The sequence below is a fragment of the Benincasa hispida genome, chromosome 11 (assembly GCF_027475165.1).
Source record: "Benincasa hispida cultivar pf3 chromosome 11, pf3_genome.v1.1, whole genome shotgun sequence".
Classification (NCBI taxonomy): domain Eukaryota; kingdom Viridiplantae; phylum Streptophyta; class Magnoliopsida; order Cucurbitales; family Cucurbitaceae; genus Benincasa; species Benincasa hispida.
Genome location: NC_143488.1, coordinates 57,467,068 through 57,486,775, shown reverse-complemented (window position 1 = coordinate 57,486,775; position 19,708 = coordinate 57,467,068). Strand labels below are relative to the sequence as shown.

The window sequence follows — 19,708 nt, the reverse complement described above, 5'->3', positions numbered from 1 at the left end:
CCGAATGAAGAAGACAACTATCTTTGTGACGAGCACATCTTCTCTGTGTACAATCTCCCGGATGATATGGTGCTTTCGAGCAACTGCACCATTGTTGTCACAATAAAGTGTGATAGGCAGATGCATATTTGGTATGACTTCCAAATAAACTAAGAATTTGCGTAGCCATACTGCTTCCTTAGAAGCTTCGCATGCAGCCATGTATTCTGCTTCCATGGTGGAGTCAGCGATACAACTTTTCTTGATGCTTCTCCAAACTATAGCTCTTTCGTTAAGAGTGAAAACTGATCCTGAAGTAGATATCCTAGAATTTACGTCAGTCTAAAAATCAGAATCAGTGTATCCCGTAAGGATCAAATCCTTAGGTCTATATACAAGCATATAGTCCCTCGTTCTCCTAAGATACTTGAGGATATTTTTGACAGCGGTCCAATGACCATGTCCAGGATTAGATTGGAACCTGTTGACGATTCCAACTGCAAAACATATGTCGTGACGTGTACACAACATAGCGTACATCAAACTCCCAACTACTGAAGCATATGGAATTTTGTTCATCTCCTCAACCTTTTGAGCTATCTTAGGACATTGTTCCTTTGACAAATGAATTACATGCCTTAAAGGTAATAAAACTTTCTTGGAATTTTGCATATTATACCTTGACAACATCTTGTTAATATAAGATGCCCAAGACAGTGCTAATGTTCTATTCTTTCGGTCTCGAAAGATCTGTATTCCTAGAATATACTAAGCATCACCCAAATATTTCATTTGGAACTATGATTCTAACCATCTCTTTATGTCAGCAAAAAAGCTTATCTCATTTCCAATGAGCAAGATATCATCAACATATAGAACTAAGAATGCTATAGTTTTGTTGACTATCTTCTTATATACACAAAGTTCGTCAACGTTCTATTCAAAGCCATAAGATTTGATCGCAGTGTCAAATCTTATATTTCAGGATCTGGACGCTAATTTCATATGGATCGATTAAGCTTACAGACTTTCTCTTCCTGTCCTGTTTTGACGAACCCCTCTGGTTGAGACATAAAAATACTTTCATCAAGATAGCCATTCAAAAAAAGCTGTCTTGACATCCATTTTCCATATTTCATAGTCATAATATGTGACAATGGCAAGAAGTATTCTTATTGATTTAATCCTGGCAACAGAAGAAAAAATTTCTTCATAATCAACTCCTTCTCTTTGGGTAAAACCCTTTGCCATGAGCCTGGATTTACAGGTCTGTAACTTGCCAGTTTGGTCTCGTTTTCTCATGTAGATCCACTTACAACCTACAGGTGTAACACCTTGTGGTTCAGACTGAGTTGAAGTACATAGACTCCATTTCATCGTCCATGGCTTTTATCCATTGTTCCCTGTCAACATGTTCCATTTCCTTCTTAAAGGTTAATGGATCCTCTAAACCATCATCTTGTATGATGTTTTGAGTTTCTGTTATACCCATGTAGTGTTCAGGTTGTTGAATAACCCTTCCACTACAACGATGCATCCCCAACTCTTGGGATGGACGTGATGGGACAACAACCGTTGTTGATGGACCAGTTTGATCAAAAACTCTTGTTGATTTTTCTGTAGTATCTTTAGACAGTTCTTGCAATATTAGTTTACTGCGAGGTAGATGATTTTTAATATGATCCTCTTCCAAGAAAGTTGCATTTGTGGATACAAACATTTTATCTTCTTGAGGATCATAAAAGTATTCTCCTTTTGTTTCCATGGGATATCCTACAAATAGACATCATTTCAAATGTGTTTCCAATTTTATAGGATTCTGTACCAACACGTGTGCTGGACAACCCCACATGCGACAATTACGTAAACTTGCTTTGCGTCCTTTCCACAATTGATATGGTGTTTTTGAAACATTTTTGGATGGAAAAACGTTCTGAATATAATTTACAGTTTGTACTGCATATCCCTAAAATGATTGTTGTAATTGAGCATAACTCATCATAGACCGAACCATGTTCAACAAGGTTCGATTTCTCCTTTCTGCAACACCGTTTTGTTATGGTGTTCCAGGTACTGTGAGTTGGGATTGAATTCCATGATCTACTAGATAGTTTTAGAATTGCAAATCCATATACTCACCACCTCGGTCAGATCGAAGTATTTTAATTCTTTTACTTAACTGATATTCAGTCTCAGCATTAAATTCTTTGAAATTTTCAAGAGTTTCAGACTTGTGACTGATTAAGTAAATATAGTCATATCGAGCGTAATCGTCAAAAAAATTGACGAAGTACTGATATCCTCCTCGAGCTTTAACATTCATCGGACCATAAATGTCTGAATTTATAAGTTCAAGAGGTTCTTTGGCACGAAGACCTTTGTCAGAAAAAGATCCTTTCGTCATTTTTCCCTCAAGACATGATTCACATGGAGGAAGGAAACTGTCTTCTAACTGATTTAGATGACCGTTTTTTTACCAATCTCTCAATCATGTTGAGAATAATGTGACCAAGCTTGAGGTGCCAAAGATAGACGTTAGGAGAAATTTTCCGCCTTTTATTATGAGTTTCAGTTGTTTTAAATATCTCTTTATTTAAACTAGCTTTTGCTTCCGTTGGTTGTAATATGTATAAGTTATTTGCAAGTCTAGCAGAACAAATATGAACACCTCTTGAATAAACAAACACTTCATTATATTCAAAAGATATACTGTACATATTAGGTACAAAGAACAGATTTCTTTTCATCTTAGGTACAAAGAACACATTCTTGAGTAAGATAAAAGAATCTCAAAAAAATAACTTCACATCTCCCACTGCTTCAGCAGAAATGACTTCACTTGTGCCCACTTTGAAAGTCGTCTCATATTCAGAAAGTTTTCTCCAAGAACTAGTTTCCTGTAGAAAGTACAAACATGATTAGTAGCGTCTGAATCTAATATCCAGGTAAGGTGAGAATTTTTCACTATACATGTTTCAACAACTAGTAAATCATATTTACCTTGTTTAGTCTTTTCTACTTTCTTTTCAGTTAGATATTTTGGGCAATTACGCTTCCAATGCCCAACCTCTCCACAATGGAAATATTTTCCTTGGGAGTTTTGTTTTTGTTTTTCTTCACAGTGGTTTTATTTTTCCCTTTTCCTTTCTTTTTCATCTGTACGGTTTTATCTTTAGAAGAAGAAGAAGGACCAGTTTTCTTATCATCAACGGGTTTCGTACCAGACGTAGACCCTTTGTAAAAATTTTTCAGTTTAGAAATAACATTTATTTCATTTTCCTTGAGTTTCATCATCGATTGATAAGTTTGCAATTCATTCAACAATGTCGTTAAGTTATAAGTGATTTTGTTCATGACAGCATTTGTCCTGAACAACAGATAGCTCTCAGAAAGAAATTCCAGTATCATGCTTACTTGACTTGTTTCGTCTATCATAGCCCCGTGAGCCTCTGCGATGTTAAAATGGATCATCATGTCGAGAACATGTTCTCTCACGTTGGTCCCATCCTTCATACGTGTCACATACACATATTTGATAACTTCATGTCTAACAGACGATGACAGTTACCCGAACATCTCCTGTAATGATGCCATGATCTCACGAGCTGTGGGCATGAACTCATGTTTCTTGTTGAGTACATAAGATATACTCGCCAAGATATAGGCCCTGTCTTTTTCGTTCGCCCTTACCCACCTATCATAAACATCCTGAACATTTCGGATTGTCGTTGTACTGGGAACTAGAGGACGTTCCTCCGTTAACACAAACCTCAAGTCATCTACTACTAATATTGTATTGATATTTGATTTCCAATTCGAGTAACCCTCTCCGTTAAATTTGTCAGAAGCAAGTAGTTGTATAATCGAGTTCGACATTGCTGGAACATTTTAAACAAATTCTATTAAAAAATACATCTAAATCCATTTTAGCAAAACTAATAAAGTACCCAATAAATCTTTATTTATTTGCAATGATACTTAAGTGATTTAGAATAAGTGCTACCGTGGGGTAGTCAAGAATTCCTTCACAGAAGGAAGACAATTCTTGATCAAATACTATTATCTAGAATAACTCATATCTCAATAGTCCTCGTTTTCGGTCATGATCTTTACTAACACTTAGTAATTTTTGTAAGTGTGACCAGCCATTTTCAAATCGTATAGGACGGTATGAATATGCCTCCGAGAGAGAAGACAATATCCAAGACGGAACTATAAGACCCTATTCATTTTACTGAAGCCTGAGTTTTTCCGAATCTTATGTTACAACCCTCCGTAGGGATCGCAACAGTTAACGACTGGCTAGTGCCGCATAAAAAAAACAGCAGGCGCAACATAGAAATCTAATGGTTTAAATTAATGGAGGAGATCGTAGGACAACGTTGACACATTTCCTTCATCCACTTACTGTAAACCACTTCCGTCATTCACCTTGTTATTGACCCATGCAAAATATTTCCATATAGAGCAATCGCGGTAAAATCAACAAGAAGCCAAGTATGGATCTCATGGTGTGAACTCTTGAGGATGTGAGAGCTAATAACTATATATCAAATATATTGTTAATCTCCCACTTAAGTGTTCTAATTATTTGGGTAATTTATTTAGTCGACTAATTTCATACAACCTAAGTCTAAGTGGTTTATCCAAATATAACTCTTATAATTGGATTTAACCTACAATATCTAGGTGATAAATCATTTTATTACCTCACATCGCTCACGCAAGCTCATAAAATTAGTTAACAACTCTCAATTGTTTGGTCATAATCCCCAGGTAGGAAGTATTCCGTAAACTGTCAACTTAAGTACCCCCAGCCTTAGACAGGTTTATGAATCGATATGAGTTTGTAACCATATTTTATACGACAACAATCTATTTTAACGATTAAAATTAGTTGTTAACCTAAGTGAGCATGCAGCTATTCTTTGTTATGGATTTTAAACGTCTAACCAATTTTATAACAACTTACAAAATTTAGACATTCTTAACATCCACAGCATTAACCAAAGGTATCTGATATAACTATTATATTAAACATAACCCTAACATGCATACTATATATTATAACAATTATAACATACTGTCAATGCATGTAACATGCTTCCTACGGTGGGATTTTAAATCTACATGGCATACTATTTGCATATACATGAATTTATTTAATTATCACATACATCTTATGCATAAACAATTAAATACTAATTGTTATGGTTTCCATTTTGGCATGAACAAGCAAACAGACAGCTAACTATTAAAAATAGCTACATAATCGTCTTTGAACCACTCGAACCTCTCCAAACTGAACCCAAAACAACTTGAACCGGGTTGGACGAGTCTGAACATGACCAACCACAACGATTTGAGGCTGAACCGGATTGAACCTTGAGTAAATCAATCGAACCGATTTCTCTCGGTCCAACCTTAATATACTGCTAAGGCCGATCGTTTAACGCCTAGATGTAATCGTCTAGTGTCATCGCCTGGGGTTGAGAGGAAGTACACGATCGCATAGTGTTTCCTGAAAGTTGAACGATCATTTAGCTCTATCGCATAGGACTAGACAATTGTTTAGTTCCATCGCAGTACAATCACTTAGCTCCATCGCATAGTACTAAGCGATCGCATAACACCATTGTCCAACGCATTCAAGTCGTCTTTTAGTATCCACCGCAGCTAAACAATCGTATAGCTCTATTGTATAGAACATCATCGCGTTGCATAGCATTGATCTACACGATTGCTTAGCTCCGTGACCAAACGAACACTCAATGCTATCAGTAGCACTTCATTGCATCATTTAGCGTGCATCGTTGTTAAATGATCGTATAGCGCCATCGTCTAGCAAAATCAACGTATTGTCTAGTTCCCACGAAAAAACTAAACGATCACGTAATGCTATCATATAGCAAATGAACGCATCGCTTAGCTTCCGCAGGTACACGATCGTTTAGCGTTCAACATCACAACGACCAGCGTATATTACTAAACGATCGTCTAGCTTTTCTTCTCATCGTGTAATGTCTGGAGCTAAACGATAGTTTAGCAACTAGATCTCAGCAACAAATTTAAGCAAAAGCTAAAAAATCTGAAACAACAGCTCGACCTCCTTCGCTTGTTTCTTCAATTACATCTTAATTTTAACTTTAATGACTCCAAATAAATTACAGACTCTTGCTAACATATAAATGCTCATAAAAAATCACCAAATAAAAATTTAATTGAGAAATTAAAGAGAATTAAAATGCCAAAACAGAGAAAAGCATAGCAGTGCATCAGTTTCATATATCTTATGAAAAAACACCCACCTTGCCAAAATTAGACTAAATTGAAAGCTTAAAAGATGCTCTGATACCAATTGAAAGAGTTAAACAACATGCAGCGAAAGTATCAAGGATCCATAATCATTCCAATTCACTAATTTTGGCAAAAACTAAAGCATGCTTTTCTCAAAAAGTGGGTTTTTAGAACATACCTTTGATGAACTCTCCAAGAAAACGTCAGTACAGCTGCTGTCTTCACTTGTTATCAATGTGAACCACCTCAAAGCCTTCCTACTATGCTCTTGGATCTTTAGGTAGAGTTATGGGACCCAAGAACAGCTTGAAAATGTGAAGAAACCAGAAAAAAACTCACAGCAGCCCGACTGAAGAAGACAACTTCTTCTTTAGAAAATTTTCTCTCAAATTTTGTATTCTCTTCTTCTCCAACTACTCTACTCTTCTTTATATATAATAGATGAACATGCAAAGAGATGGAGTACATGGCTTGCAACTCATGCTTGAAGAATCAAAGTAAAGAAGATAATGTATTTTGTGTGAGCTTAAAGATGATGGTAATGGAGAAAATCCATTTTCCATTTTGAGCATCCATGCAAACGAATTTCTATTTTCTTTTTAAAACATAAAATGATATTAAATCATTTCAATTCAAAAATTTATTTTCTTAAATTAATTTAAAAAATTAATTAATTTAATATCAAATATTAAATTAATTTTCAATAATCATCTTTATATATTTAAATCATATTTAAATATTTATTCTCTTGTTCCGTTTAATTTGAACATTTCAAATTAATTTCTTAAGATACTCTAAAGCTTATCCATTTACAAGCTAGTAGGGGGACCTCGCGGACCTACACATCATGGGCTCCAATGATTCGAGATTAATCGGCTAAATCATTAGTCCGATCTAACTCCCATTCGTTAACTAATGGGACACTCCACTATAGCCCATAGTTGAACTCCCCTCACTGTAGATATATTATGTCCACTTAATAACCGTAATCAATAAGTCAATCCTTCACAGGTTGTTCGTAATCAGCTAAGTCAAAAATATCGTTTTACCCTTGTGACTACATCTTGTTCCTTAAGTTCCTACTGGTCCTCTAATGAACAATTCTGATTCATAATCTTTATAAATCAAATCCTTTCTCTATCATGAGAAGGCGAAGCCCTATTGTTCAAGACATGGAGTCAGTACTTAAGAGAACAACCTATCTACTAACAATAAATAGAGTATGAGCGAATTCCATCTTGCAAGGCTATGTCCCCAGCTATTCATCTAGTCTTATCCCCAAAATGGTAAGCTTATTGAGTAGTGTTGTTGGACTACTCTCACCTTTTGCAGATCAAAGGATAATCCCGAACAAACAGGAGTTCATAGCTAGCTCAGGATTAAGATCGAGTTAACCTAAGTTATACAATAAATGAAATAGTGAGTTTTAATAGTAAACGGTCGTTATAAAGAAAAGTGATTATTTTCGTGGTCCAATCTATATGCAAACTCATCGTATAGGATGCCCCCACTCCCTTGTCTCAACATGAACGATTTGTGAATCACATCGTTTTTAGCACCTTACAACTTCTTGTAACAACTATAGAGTGGGCCGCATCCAATAATGTTACCAGGATGAGATACCCAGCTTAATCCATATACTTATTAGACCATTTAGGCTATATACTGTCAACTTGATCCTATTTATGTCACTACATAAAGTTACAGCATTCAGACTACAGCCAATGATGCGTTTATTGGATTTTCATAATAAGATGCAAAATCAACAAGTCATTGTTATTGATAAAATAGAATGTTTAACACGAACTGCAACTTGTTGGACATTCCCAACAAGTAACACGAACAAGCACGAGCAAGCAGGAGTGGGGACGGCACCACCACTTAGAGCCCTTGGTATTCTCAGGGTGAGAATCCAAAGCATGATCTTTGTTGAATTTGGTAGAGGTCGGAGGAATGGGCTGATCATGTAGACGATAAACAAGTAGGAGAGAAAGCTATCGTATAGCGGGGATGCTTATCATTTAGAGAAAGCTACACGATCGTGTAGGTTTTACTAAGCGATCGTCTAGTAATAGGTAAACGATCGTTTAGAAAACACGGCATGCTAGGCGATCATTTAGATGCGGGTGTGCGATCATTTAAGCGATGAAGCTCTATCATATAGGCTCTCAGCTAAGCAACCAATACGTTTTCATACCTTTTGCGATTTTTTACGAACTCTTTGCAAAATGAAATAAATTTTTATTTTATTCTTCAGTTATTGTTATTACAATAACCAAATACTGAATTTCCCACTAATACACGATCGAGGAGAAGATTTCGGCCAATTATCACATAATTAACCAATTTAATTAATAAAAAAAATATAATTATATTATATTCTTACCCTATAGTTTGATATCATTTATGTACTATAGTAATTTCTCCTCCACTTGATATGAATCATATTTATATCTAATTTTCTCCAAAATAATGTATCTCATACATTTAGCCAAATATCATATATAATTAACTAGTTCAATTATATCATATATAATCGAACTCCCTATTGTCAATTTGAACATTTCAAACTGACCTAAAAACTGATTCTCGACTTTATAAAAGCTACCTAAGGGACCTGATGGAGTTGTGGCTCGAAGCTCCAATGGTACATGAATAGCTAACTAAACTCTTTAACCACGAGATCCATCATCCGTTAACTGTCAGGCATTCTACTAAAGACCAACAGCTGAACTCTTCTTACCACATATATATTTCTGTATCTATCGGATATAACCAATCATGAGTACGATGACCCTTCACAGATGCTCGTAAGTACAGCTAAACCACTTTACCGTTTTACCCCTGTAGTTACATCTCATTCCTTATGTACCACTGATTCCTCTAATGAACAATACAACATAGTCCAACTATGTGTGAACACTTCTCAGGCCAAGAGAAGGTGTGTGGTGCCACATCGTTCAAGCCCTGGAATCAGTCCTTAAGGGAGTTATCTATCTACTTGCCCCTGCTTGAAGAAAGAAGTGAATTCCATCTTGTGTAGCTGCGTTCCCAGCTACCAAATTAGACGAATCCCCAAAATGGTAGGATTGAATTGGCAACCTGGCCACTCGGACCCATACAAGTCAAAAGACCGCCCTCAATGTCAATAGTTCTAAACTCACTCAAAATTGAGATCATGTTACCTATGGTCATCCTAGCGAAGTGAAGTCTTTGTCATGAACGGTGTTATATAACGAGACGTTAACACTTCGTGGTTAGGTCTTATACAAACTCTTTGTTTAAAACGCCCCCGCTCGCATGTCCCCTACACGAATGATCAAGATCAGATCATCTGTGACAAGTCACAACACTTGTGACCATTCCACAAAGTGGGTCGTATCCGTAGCGTTACCAAGATAAGGTTTCTCTCCTATATCCATATACTACAGACCAATTTGGTTATCACTCAAGACATGATCCACTTGTATGTCACCACATACATGCTTAAGTTACATACAGATAACCAGAGATTTTATGTTTATTGGTTTGTGATAAAGCAAATAAAATATACAATTGAGCAAAATCAAGATGTGAAGTAAATATCATATATTATACAACACAAAAAGGTTGAGGAGATCCGAGAAGTTTTCCAACTGAATAAAAAATGATTTGATGCTCAAATTCTAAGGTAAGTGAGCTATAAAGTTTTGAGCAAGTTTATCAAAAGGAAATTTAGTTATTAATAGCTGGTAATTGAATTATGGGGTTTAAAAGGTTGAATCTAAATTAATGTTATGGATGAATAAGCAGGCAGCTACATACGAAGATTAAGCAAGCAGTTGGTTTATCAATGAGTGTGACGATGCACAAAGGCATAAAGTAAGGCACGTGAAGGTTGGTTGATGCATAGAAACAGAATGTTGTCCTTGCGACCATAGAGTACCCAATAGAGAGGGAAGCCAGTATCTAGACAATAAAAAGTAAAGTGGCTAAGTATAAGGGATGTGATGAACTCAGTTATGGTGCGATGATGTTATGCGATGATGTTAAGTTAAGTATTATGTTAATCTCAAAAGGGAGCTAATGAAACTAACCAATGAACCTCTTCATTATGGGGCAAACGTAAGTAGGAGAGGCTTATAAATCCGTTGGATAAGTAGCTTAAGACGGCGAGTGACAAGTTTTAATAAATGTTTTTTTTTCCAAATATAGTTTTTATGAATGTTTTTATCACATAGGCAGTTTACATGAAGTTTTCATATCATGTTTTAGTTGACACATGCTTTTAATAAATGTTGATCACTTGAACCATATTACAAATGATGAAGTTATTTATGAATTTAGCATGTGTTTTTCAGTAAGCATATGTCATGTTTTATAGCATGATAAAGTTTCATCAAGGAATTTTACAAGCATGCTTATTGTTTTACAAGGCACCATGCGATGATAATGAAACTATGAAGAATATTTTAAATGAATGTATATTCTACCATGTGCATAAATGTTTTGTGCCTTGTATGAACCCTACTCTAATGTTAGTACCGAAGATTTGGTAAGGTACCCAGATTTTAGTTATGCTAGGAATCCTTAACACCGAAGGTATGGTAAGGTGTTCATGACCCAGTTCAACTCTATGTGCACGTGTGATTATGTTATTGACGTTGATGAGATCGGGCAAAAGAGCTCTATCTCAACTAAGGTTATTAGGGATTGAGCAAAATGCTCTCCCACATGTCTAGATAGTGGAGTAGTGGTGTTTCCCAAAAATATGCTAATGAGTTTTATTTTGGGTTTTTACGTGATGTATTTTACGACTCCAGTTTCATTTTCAAAACCCTATTATGATATTATAAGTGTCTCAATGATAAACATGTTCACATTATTTATGATTTAAAGCATATTTTATTTAAGATAGTCACTCACTAAGCATTTTAAGCTCACTCTTTTAAATGTTTTCTTCCCTATGTAATGGTCGACGTCCCGAAGCCGAGTAGATCTGCCAGTCAGTCACTATCTAGGATTTCCTCCAAAGAATAGTGTTTAGGTAGTTCACCATTTCTGTTTAATTATGGTTTTATCTATACATATCACGGGGATCTGGGTAGAAATACTGAGACGAGGATTGTAAATATAATAATGTTTGTTACTAGTTTAACTGTGATGTGAATGAATATAGAGTTTTAGATCAATAGCACCTATGTTAACATGTTCTTATGGAATAATGCTTGGAGTAGTTATAGTACTGAAATGTCTATCTGGTTGCCAGGTGCTAAGGATACAGGTTACAGAGTTTAATAGGATAGTATTGTCACAAAAGGGTTGGCAATTATTGTCCTTACATCCCTTCTTGGATTAAGAGGGTAATCTAGGGAGAGGTTTGACATAACACATATAGATGTCAATCGAGCTATACTCCTTTTGACAAGTTCTCCAAGCTTCAACCCTGACATTCATGAGTTTTTTTTTTTTTTTTTTTAGTTGACACAAAATCTATTTAGAAGCATTTAAAAAAAATTTGAACTTGTTCTAATTTCAAGATTTAACATGTAGTTTCGGAAGCTAGTCTAATTCTTTAAAAAAAGTGATAAAAAGATGAACTAAACGAACAAGACATTAAAAGAAATGTCATACATATGTTATGTATTTGTAAAGTCATTTCTTAAATATTGAAACTATCATCTGAAACTAACAAAATGACAAAATCAAAGTGAGTTTGGCTCATCAGTGATTGATATAACTTTCTTCCTTTAAAATTGAAAGTTTGATCATCCATCCTAAAATTGTTTAAACTTTTATGAAGCTAATAATATTAATCAAATATAAATTTGAAAAAGAGGCCACGGATTGTTTAAATGTAAGGTTATAGTTATAGTAGGCCCATGTGTATTTATAAATTAAGAAAACGTGATATGGGAAGTACTTTATTTCTAAAATAGAAACATCACCTTCATATGAATATCTTTCACACATATAATTATTTTTCTTTTCTAGGGATAGTGGAAATCACTTCTTGACTTTATATTTAAAAAGTTTATGTAGAGGAAATGATACACGAAATATAAAATCAAAAGCAGAGGACATTATTATGACAATGTTGCAAAAACATAAACAAAAGCATTTATTTTATGTTATATGGAAATCAAATCTTCTACGCTGAAGATTGGGAGATTTGGAGAATCTTAGGTAAGGAAAAACCGCTTAATCGAGGTCTGGAAATACACATTTGTTAGCTGCTTTTACCTTTCTAACCGTTCAGTTCCCTTTGAAAATTGGTTCCTATCTATTTGTTTCTTAATGTTCGCGTATATGTCACGAAATCATTTACAATTTAAAATTTTTAACAATTTACAACTACAACAAATTTGATGGATAGAGTATCCAACTATTGGCCTTTAAGATAACGTGATTGATATTTTATTTATATGTTTGTGTGGACATAATTTGTAAAAGTTAGATTAAAATATCATTTTAGATATTTATACTTTATTATATGTACTTTAAATAAATCTTAAATTTAATTTTTTTTTAAAAAAAAAAAAATCGAATTTGATTAAATAATAATGATAATTTTCTTTTAATATTTTCACGATTTATAAAATGAATGTATATAAAGACTTTTTTCTTTTAGAAAAAATTACTATAAACTTACCACATGAACTAATTAATTTTAAACTTTGTTGAAAGTATGTGCACTAAAATTAAGACATTTGAAGTATATGGACTAAAATGAGATAAAATCTAAAATATAGAAACCAAAATGATATCTAAACTTAAAGATTAATATAGAATATACAAGTTGGATTTTCACAAATTTGAGTGATATAGACTCCCTTTGATAACCATTTTTTTAAATTAAGCTTATAAGTTTCACATCAATTTCTATGATTTGTTGTCCACTTATTAATAATGTATTCAAAATTCAAGTTAAATTTTGAAAATTAAAAAAATAATTTTATTTTTATAATTTGACTAAAAAATTGATGTTTCTTTAATAAATGTGAAGTTATAATTAAAAATTTGGGAGAGAATATATGTAGACTTTTTAAAAATAGAAAACTACAATCAAATTGATATGTAAATAACTTTGAGTGTTTATCTAGGTTGTTAGCAGGAAAATGAGTCAGTTTATTTATAAATATAACAAAATTTCACTATCTATTGATGATAGTGTGATAGACATCTGACGATAGGTGTCTATCGTAGTCTATCTAATATATCACTAATAGACAATGACCTTTTGTTATATTTGAAAATATTTTCAGTCTATCATTATAGATAGAAGAGTATTAATGATTATTTTTTATTTTTTATTTTATTGTTTTCTTTGGATGAAGTAGTTTGTGCTGTCTGCAAGAAAGTTTTTTTTTCTTTTTTTTCTGTTATGAATTTTCTTTTTAGGTAAATGTATTTGAATTAGAAGATACATGAATGCAAGCATTAAATAAAGTGAACCCTCCAAGAAAAAATAAATAAATGAATGAAAATGAAAATGAAAAAAATGAAAAAAAATGAAAATGAATTTCAACCCATATGATGGATAAATTGTTGTTGTCGTTGTCATTATCATAATTTTAGTCGTCGTCGGTCGTTTGTCTTTTCACAATCATCCGTGTCTCGTATGACTATTTATTAATAATAATAATTTTTATTTTTATTGAAAAACGAAGATCTTTTAATTTAAATCCCATTTGACTCAGTTTCCAATCTCGTTGACCCTAGGCATTAGGCAAACCAAAATCTAGATCTAGGCCAGCCTTTTCTTCTATTTTCAAATTAAATCTACCAAGTTTCATGTTCATCTATAATTAAATAATAAACAAAACAAGGTGTAGTGGAGTTCAGACTAATTAATTCATGTATCCATCTCATAATTGAAAAAACTAATGACGAATTATTTTAGCATAAGATTTCGAATGGAATGAGTTGCAATATTCTCCTGGAAAAGAAAACAAAATAGGGGATTTTTAAAATAAATACTGTACAGCTGGAAATTAATTAATTAAAAAAAGGGGTATACAGTGAAATCCAATAGAATTGTAGATGTAGGAGATATGAAATCTTTGTTATGCGTCCCTCTGTGTTTTGGGTTTGGTATAAGTGTAAGACGAGAGTATTATTTTAAAGGAAAAGAAATCATTTACAGATTTTCCAAAAGTACAAATTAATAATATGATAATGTTTAAGAAATTTTTTAAAACAAAAAATAAGAGAGACTATTTTTACAAAATAGTCAAATTTAATCTACAATTTTATCGGTGTCTAACAATGATAAAAATCGGCAGAAATTTATCATTAATACTATTTGTGATAAACGTTGATAAAATCTATTAGTATCTACCCATGTTTTTTTCTTACTATTTTTGTAAATATTTTTATATTTTTTTTTATTGGTGAGAATTTTTCAAATATTTAAATATATTTATATATATTTGAGTTTGAACTTGGAGTGAGTTGAAGGAGTTTAGCTGTTGACTCGAATCTGATCTGATTCCATTTTAACGAAGCAAACCTTCTAGCTTACCTGACCCGCCTTAGCCTTAGCCCCTACCCTCCCAAACATTTTGTTTTTAATTTAATTTTTTATATTTATAGTACAAATACGTGGATAAATGAGCGTCCTACTCCTGCTATTATTGGGAAACCCCCAATTATTATTGTTATTATTATTATAAACATATTACTCTATTTAGTACCCATATATTTTTCTCTAAAGGGTCGGATGTTTTCTTCTATAATTAAAAAATATGTATATCAATTTATATCAAAATATTCGTCTCAATAAATCTCAACAAAGCTGCATGAACAATTATTGGATAATTCTATCTGAAAAAATAGATAAAAGAAAAGAAGATAAAAAATATATATTGCTGGCTATTTAGATTTATCATAAATCTATGTTAATTCTTGCATTTAAATAATTCTCTTAATCATCTAGGAAAGTTACGTTTATAGTTTTAAAATGAACTTTGAAAATAATCGACTTAAATCGATTTGCATATGTATGAAATAGGGTGATTTAGTTATTAATCTAAGATTTTAATTAATATTTATAGTAAATAAGAACTAAGTATTGAAGATTTTCCTAAACTTGGGTTTTTGAAAGTTACAACATTTTGTATGGTATAGATTAGAACTACTTACTTTAATTTTAGTTTAGTCACTACTTAGTACTTAAATAACATAAAATTTCTACTTAAATATAAAATCAATGGTTTAGAAACTAATACTAAACATTATTTAAAGTTTGAGGATTTATTCCACACGAACTCAACTTAAAAATTTAGAACAACAAATTTTTAATCAAACAAAATGTAAACTAACTCTAAGGAATATTAATTGGGCATCTTATATACTAAAATTTATATATTTAAATGATTTTAAACTTTAAAACAGTTAAAATAAATATATCGCAAGTATGAAAACGAATCAATACAAATAAATATCACTATCTCGATGATCAGTGATTCGATCTAAGCGAAATGGAAGGACTACTGCATTAATATATTATAGTGTTTTTAGAAACATTTTTTTTTTTTACAATGATAGCTAGAATACACCTAATTTGGTGCTCGCATTTTCTTGATATTACAATTTTTGTTTTTGTTTTTTGTTTTTTTTTTTTTTTTTTGAGGAAGGGGGAAAATAGGGTCTAAAGAGGAAGCTTCCTTGAAGTTGGAAGCGAAGCCCCGAACACACACTCACCAACTTCATAAATTCCTCTTCCTATAAATATCCCCTTCTATTATTTCTCTGTCACCCACATCCTCCTCCTTACTTTCATTTCTCTCATCTCTGTCTCTCTCTGTGAAGCCATGACTGCCCAACTGCTTCCCGAGCAACCACTTCAGACCAATATTCACCTCTTGGGAAGAGACAATAACTCCCCTTCTTTCCATAAAAGGTAATCTTTCATTAATTAATTAATTCATTCATTCATTAATTGTAAGTCTTTTTTTTTATTTTAGTTAAAAATAATAATGTTTTTGGTAATTTTAGATTGGAGGGGAAAGTGGCTATCGTAACCGGAGGCGCCAAGGGAATCGGAGAAGCCACAGTGAGACTATTCGCTAAACACGGCGCCAAAGTAGTAATCGCGGATGTGGAGGATGTCCTCGGCCAGACTTTGGCCGAAACGCTCTCTCCATTCCCAGTCTCCTTCGTCCACTGTGACGTCAGCTCCGAGGAAGACGTGGAGAACCTCGTCAGCACCACCGTGTGCCGTCACGGCCAAGTGGACATCATATTCAACAACGCCGGAGTCCTTGGCAGCCAATCCAAGGCCCGTAAGAGCATCCTTGACTTTGACCCTGACGAGTTCGAGCGCGTGATGCGCGTGAACGTCAAGGGCGTTGCCTTAGGGATCAAGCACGCAGCGCGCGTGATGATTCCCAGAGCCACCGGATGCATAATCTCCACTGCCAGTGTGGCAGGCGTCTTGGGCGGCCTTGGCCCACACGCCTACACCGCATCTAAACACGCCATTGTCGGACTCACAAAGAATACCGCCTGCGAGCTCGGCCGCTACGGCATACGTGTCAACTGCATCTCCCCCTTCGGAGTTGCCACGTCGATGCTCGTCAACGCGTGGAGGGCTGACGTGGACGAGGAGGACCAATGTATGAACTTCGGGGTACCGTCGGCGGCTGAGGTGGACAAAATGGAGGAGTTCGTTAGGGGTCTGGCCAATCTGAAGGGCCCCACATTGAGGCCTAAGGACATAGCCGAAGCCGCGCTTTATCTGGCCAGTGATGAATCTAAGTACATCAGTGGCCATAATCTCGTCGTTGATGGTGGAATTACCACTTCCAATAATTGTATTGGCTTGTAATTTTTTATTTTTTAAAATTTTTTTTTCCAGGTATTGATGATATGCCTGTTGGTTGTACTTTTAGAGTAGGATTAATTTAATTTTTATAATTATTTTTAAAATTGTTGTTTGTTGTTCTATAAATATTTGAAGTACAATAGATGAATATGCGGATATTAGTCAGTTGTTCTACCTGTATTCAGAGAGAGAATTTATTTAATCGGTGGGGGAGAATTTTGTTGGAGGTTTGATTTTTATGACAACGTCAACGAAATCAAACTATAAAAAAGAAAACAGTATACGATGCCAAGTTATTTCAGTATGATTGGATGGCAAGAACTTGGAGATCCTAGTCCATTAATTTGTCTTTGTCGCTGAGGCTGACGTTATCTTAACCTCGTAATAACTTCTATTTGTCTTGGTTCCCTCATGGGTCAATTTAGGGGAAAAAAATGGGTACACTGCCCATCTTCGTCCAAACTAGATAGCACTCTAATAAAATCCTGTCATGCATTTTTTTTTTTTACAAAATTTAATTACTTTTACATATATATATATATTTACAAAATTTAATTACTTATATATTTTTTTTTTTACCATATAAGTTAAATACGATGCATGAGATTAGATGCAACTTAATCATTATCCGTCAATTTATATCAAATTTTCTCTCTTTTATTTTATTTGTACAAAATATTCTGATGATGAATAGACGAGTTTCAATAATATTTTTTGTTCTTTTTATGTTCTTATATTTAAAATTAATATTATAAGAAAGAAAAATTATAATTTTAAGTCCAAAATCAGTACATAATATTATAATTAGCTTGATTAATTAATTATGTTATCAGTCAATTCTCAATTAAGGTCCAGGTACAAAAAAAAGATTGGGCCCCATAAAACCCTCGAAGCTCGAGTTGAAAAAGATCATTGTAGACGATGAGTGAGAATACTAAGCTCAAAACTCCTTATACAAAGATGGTAATCATTTGGTTAAGTTAATTGTGTCCTCACCGTCTAACGACCTTGCCATATCCTATTATTAGGGTACAAGCTCCAAGCGAAGGATAGTCATAGAGTAATATAAAGAGTGAAGTTCCAACACTCATGGTGCCTTTAACCCTATTACACACTTGATTTTGTTGACTTAAGAATTGAAGTGTGTGATACAACACCTCACTGGTGTGACATCATCTACAAGTTAGCTCGGCTAGGAGGTTGTCCCAAGCAGGATTGAGTTCGTTCTAGCGCTTTGTATCCTTGAGAGTTGCAATCCTCCTGATATCACCGATGTTATATGTAGTGTCAAAAGAAAGACATTATAAACAATCCCATTCTATAACCCCAAGGGAAAGAAGTAAGTAAAGTCTAAAGGAGAACTCTAACCATGCTCTCAATGCATAGCTAAATTATATGCTTTCTATACTTAGGCATCAAAGTGTGGTTGGCTTAACACCACAACGATGTGAATACCCTCAAGCAAGTTAACCTTGAAGGCGAAACGAGACCAAAGAAGCAAGTCGATCAAATATGCAAGAAGCCTTCAACGCATGCGAGTTTTCAGTGCCAACAAAATTATATAAAAATTCATACCAACATATATGTATATATACGAAGCAAACAGTTATTATGCCTAAGTCAAAGAAATGTTATTCTTTTTCTTTCGTCTATTTTTTTTTTTCCAAAAAAAGAAATCCACAATTTTGTAGTACAATAGTAGAACATAGACATGAATTATTGTCCTAGCTAATTCACAAGAAAGTTGAAGAAAAATAAATTTAATGTAGGAACTGTTGAAAATTAAAATGTGTAATTCTGAATATAAGGGACATGAATACAGATGAGAATCTGTTCAAATCAAGAGAACGAATCTTCCCCCATATTCTATAGGCAATTCCATATGTGAAATTAAAGTGGCCCAAACCAAATGTTAAAAATATAAATTAAAAAACAAAAAAAAGAAGAAGAAAAGTCATAATTGGCATTCAAAGGGTTAGGTAGTCTACGGCTCTACCAAAGAAAATTTTGCCTTCAATTTCTGTGGTATTTTATTTATTTTTCTTCTAAAGCATTGTTCAACGCTTTGTGATGTTCTGTACGCCTCTTAGGCTTTCCTTTGACTTTTGAGTTTAGTGAGTCGCTTACATGGTCTTATTTAAATATTTAAAGGTCATTTCAAATAAGAATTTGATTATTATAGTTCTAGATTATTATAATTAAATTATAATAATTTGTGTTTGGGTATAAATTATTTTAGTTTGAGTTATAATACTATGTGTTTGAGCTGTAAATTATTTTAGTTTGAGAATGAAATAGTAAATATTGTAGCAAAAAAAATTATGAATATAAAATAGTAAAAACTAAATACTGTAACTCGAAATAATGCTGACTATAGTTAATTAGGGATTATAAAATAGTATTTACTAGCAAAAAGTGGTTATTATAATCTTAAGATAGTCCTTGCCTCAAACACACACTTAATGTTGGATGACCAAATTTTAGATTTTTTTTAATTAGTGCCATTTTAGAAGTTATATACGAACTATAAACTTATGTACAAACATGCTTTTTTTTTAGACAATCATTTTCTTCAATACAATAGATATAAAGAATTCAAACCATAAATCTTTGAATCGTTAACAC

The 19,708-nt window shown here is 33.4% G+C and overlaps 1 protein-coding gene across 1 annotated transcript; it reads left to right on the top strand.

Annotated features, from left to right (window-relative positions):
* The first annotated feature begins 15,932 nt into the window (after positions 1-15,932).
* On the top strand, positions 15,933-17,187 carry SDR2 (NAD(P)-binding Rossmann-fold superfamily protein). Its single transcript, XM_039049354.2, has 2 exons — positions 15,933-16,159; positions 16,255-17,187. Exons 1-2 carry the CDS (start codon positions 16,071-16,073, stop codon positions 17,084-17,086), a joined length of 921 nt encoding a protein of 306 aa, XP_038905282.1. The 5' UTR covers positions 15,933-16,070; the 3' UTR covers positions 17,087-17,187.
* Positions 17,188-19,708: the final 2,521 nt, after the last annotated feature.

What these genes read in the sequence shown, in the direction of transcription:
- SDR2 (XM_039049354.2), top strand. Translation starts at nt 16,071, where the DNA reads ATGACTGCCCAACTGCTTCCCGAGCAACCACTTCAGACCAATATTCAC. An exon ending in TCCCCTTCTTTCCATAAAAG is followed by an intron (nt 16,160 to 16,254) that starts GTAATCTTTCAT and finishes TGGTAATTTTAG; the next exon opens with ATTGGAGGGGAAAGTGGCTA.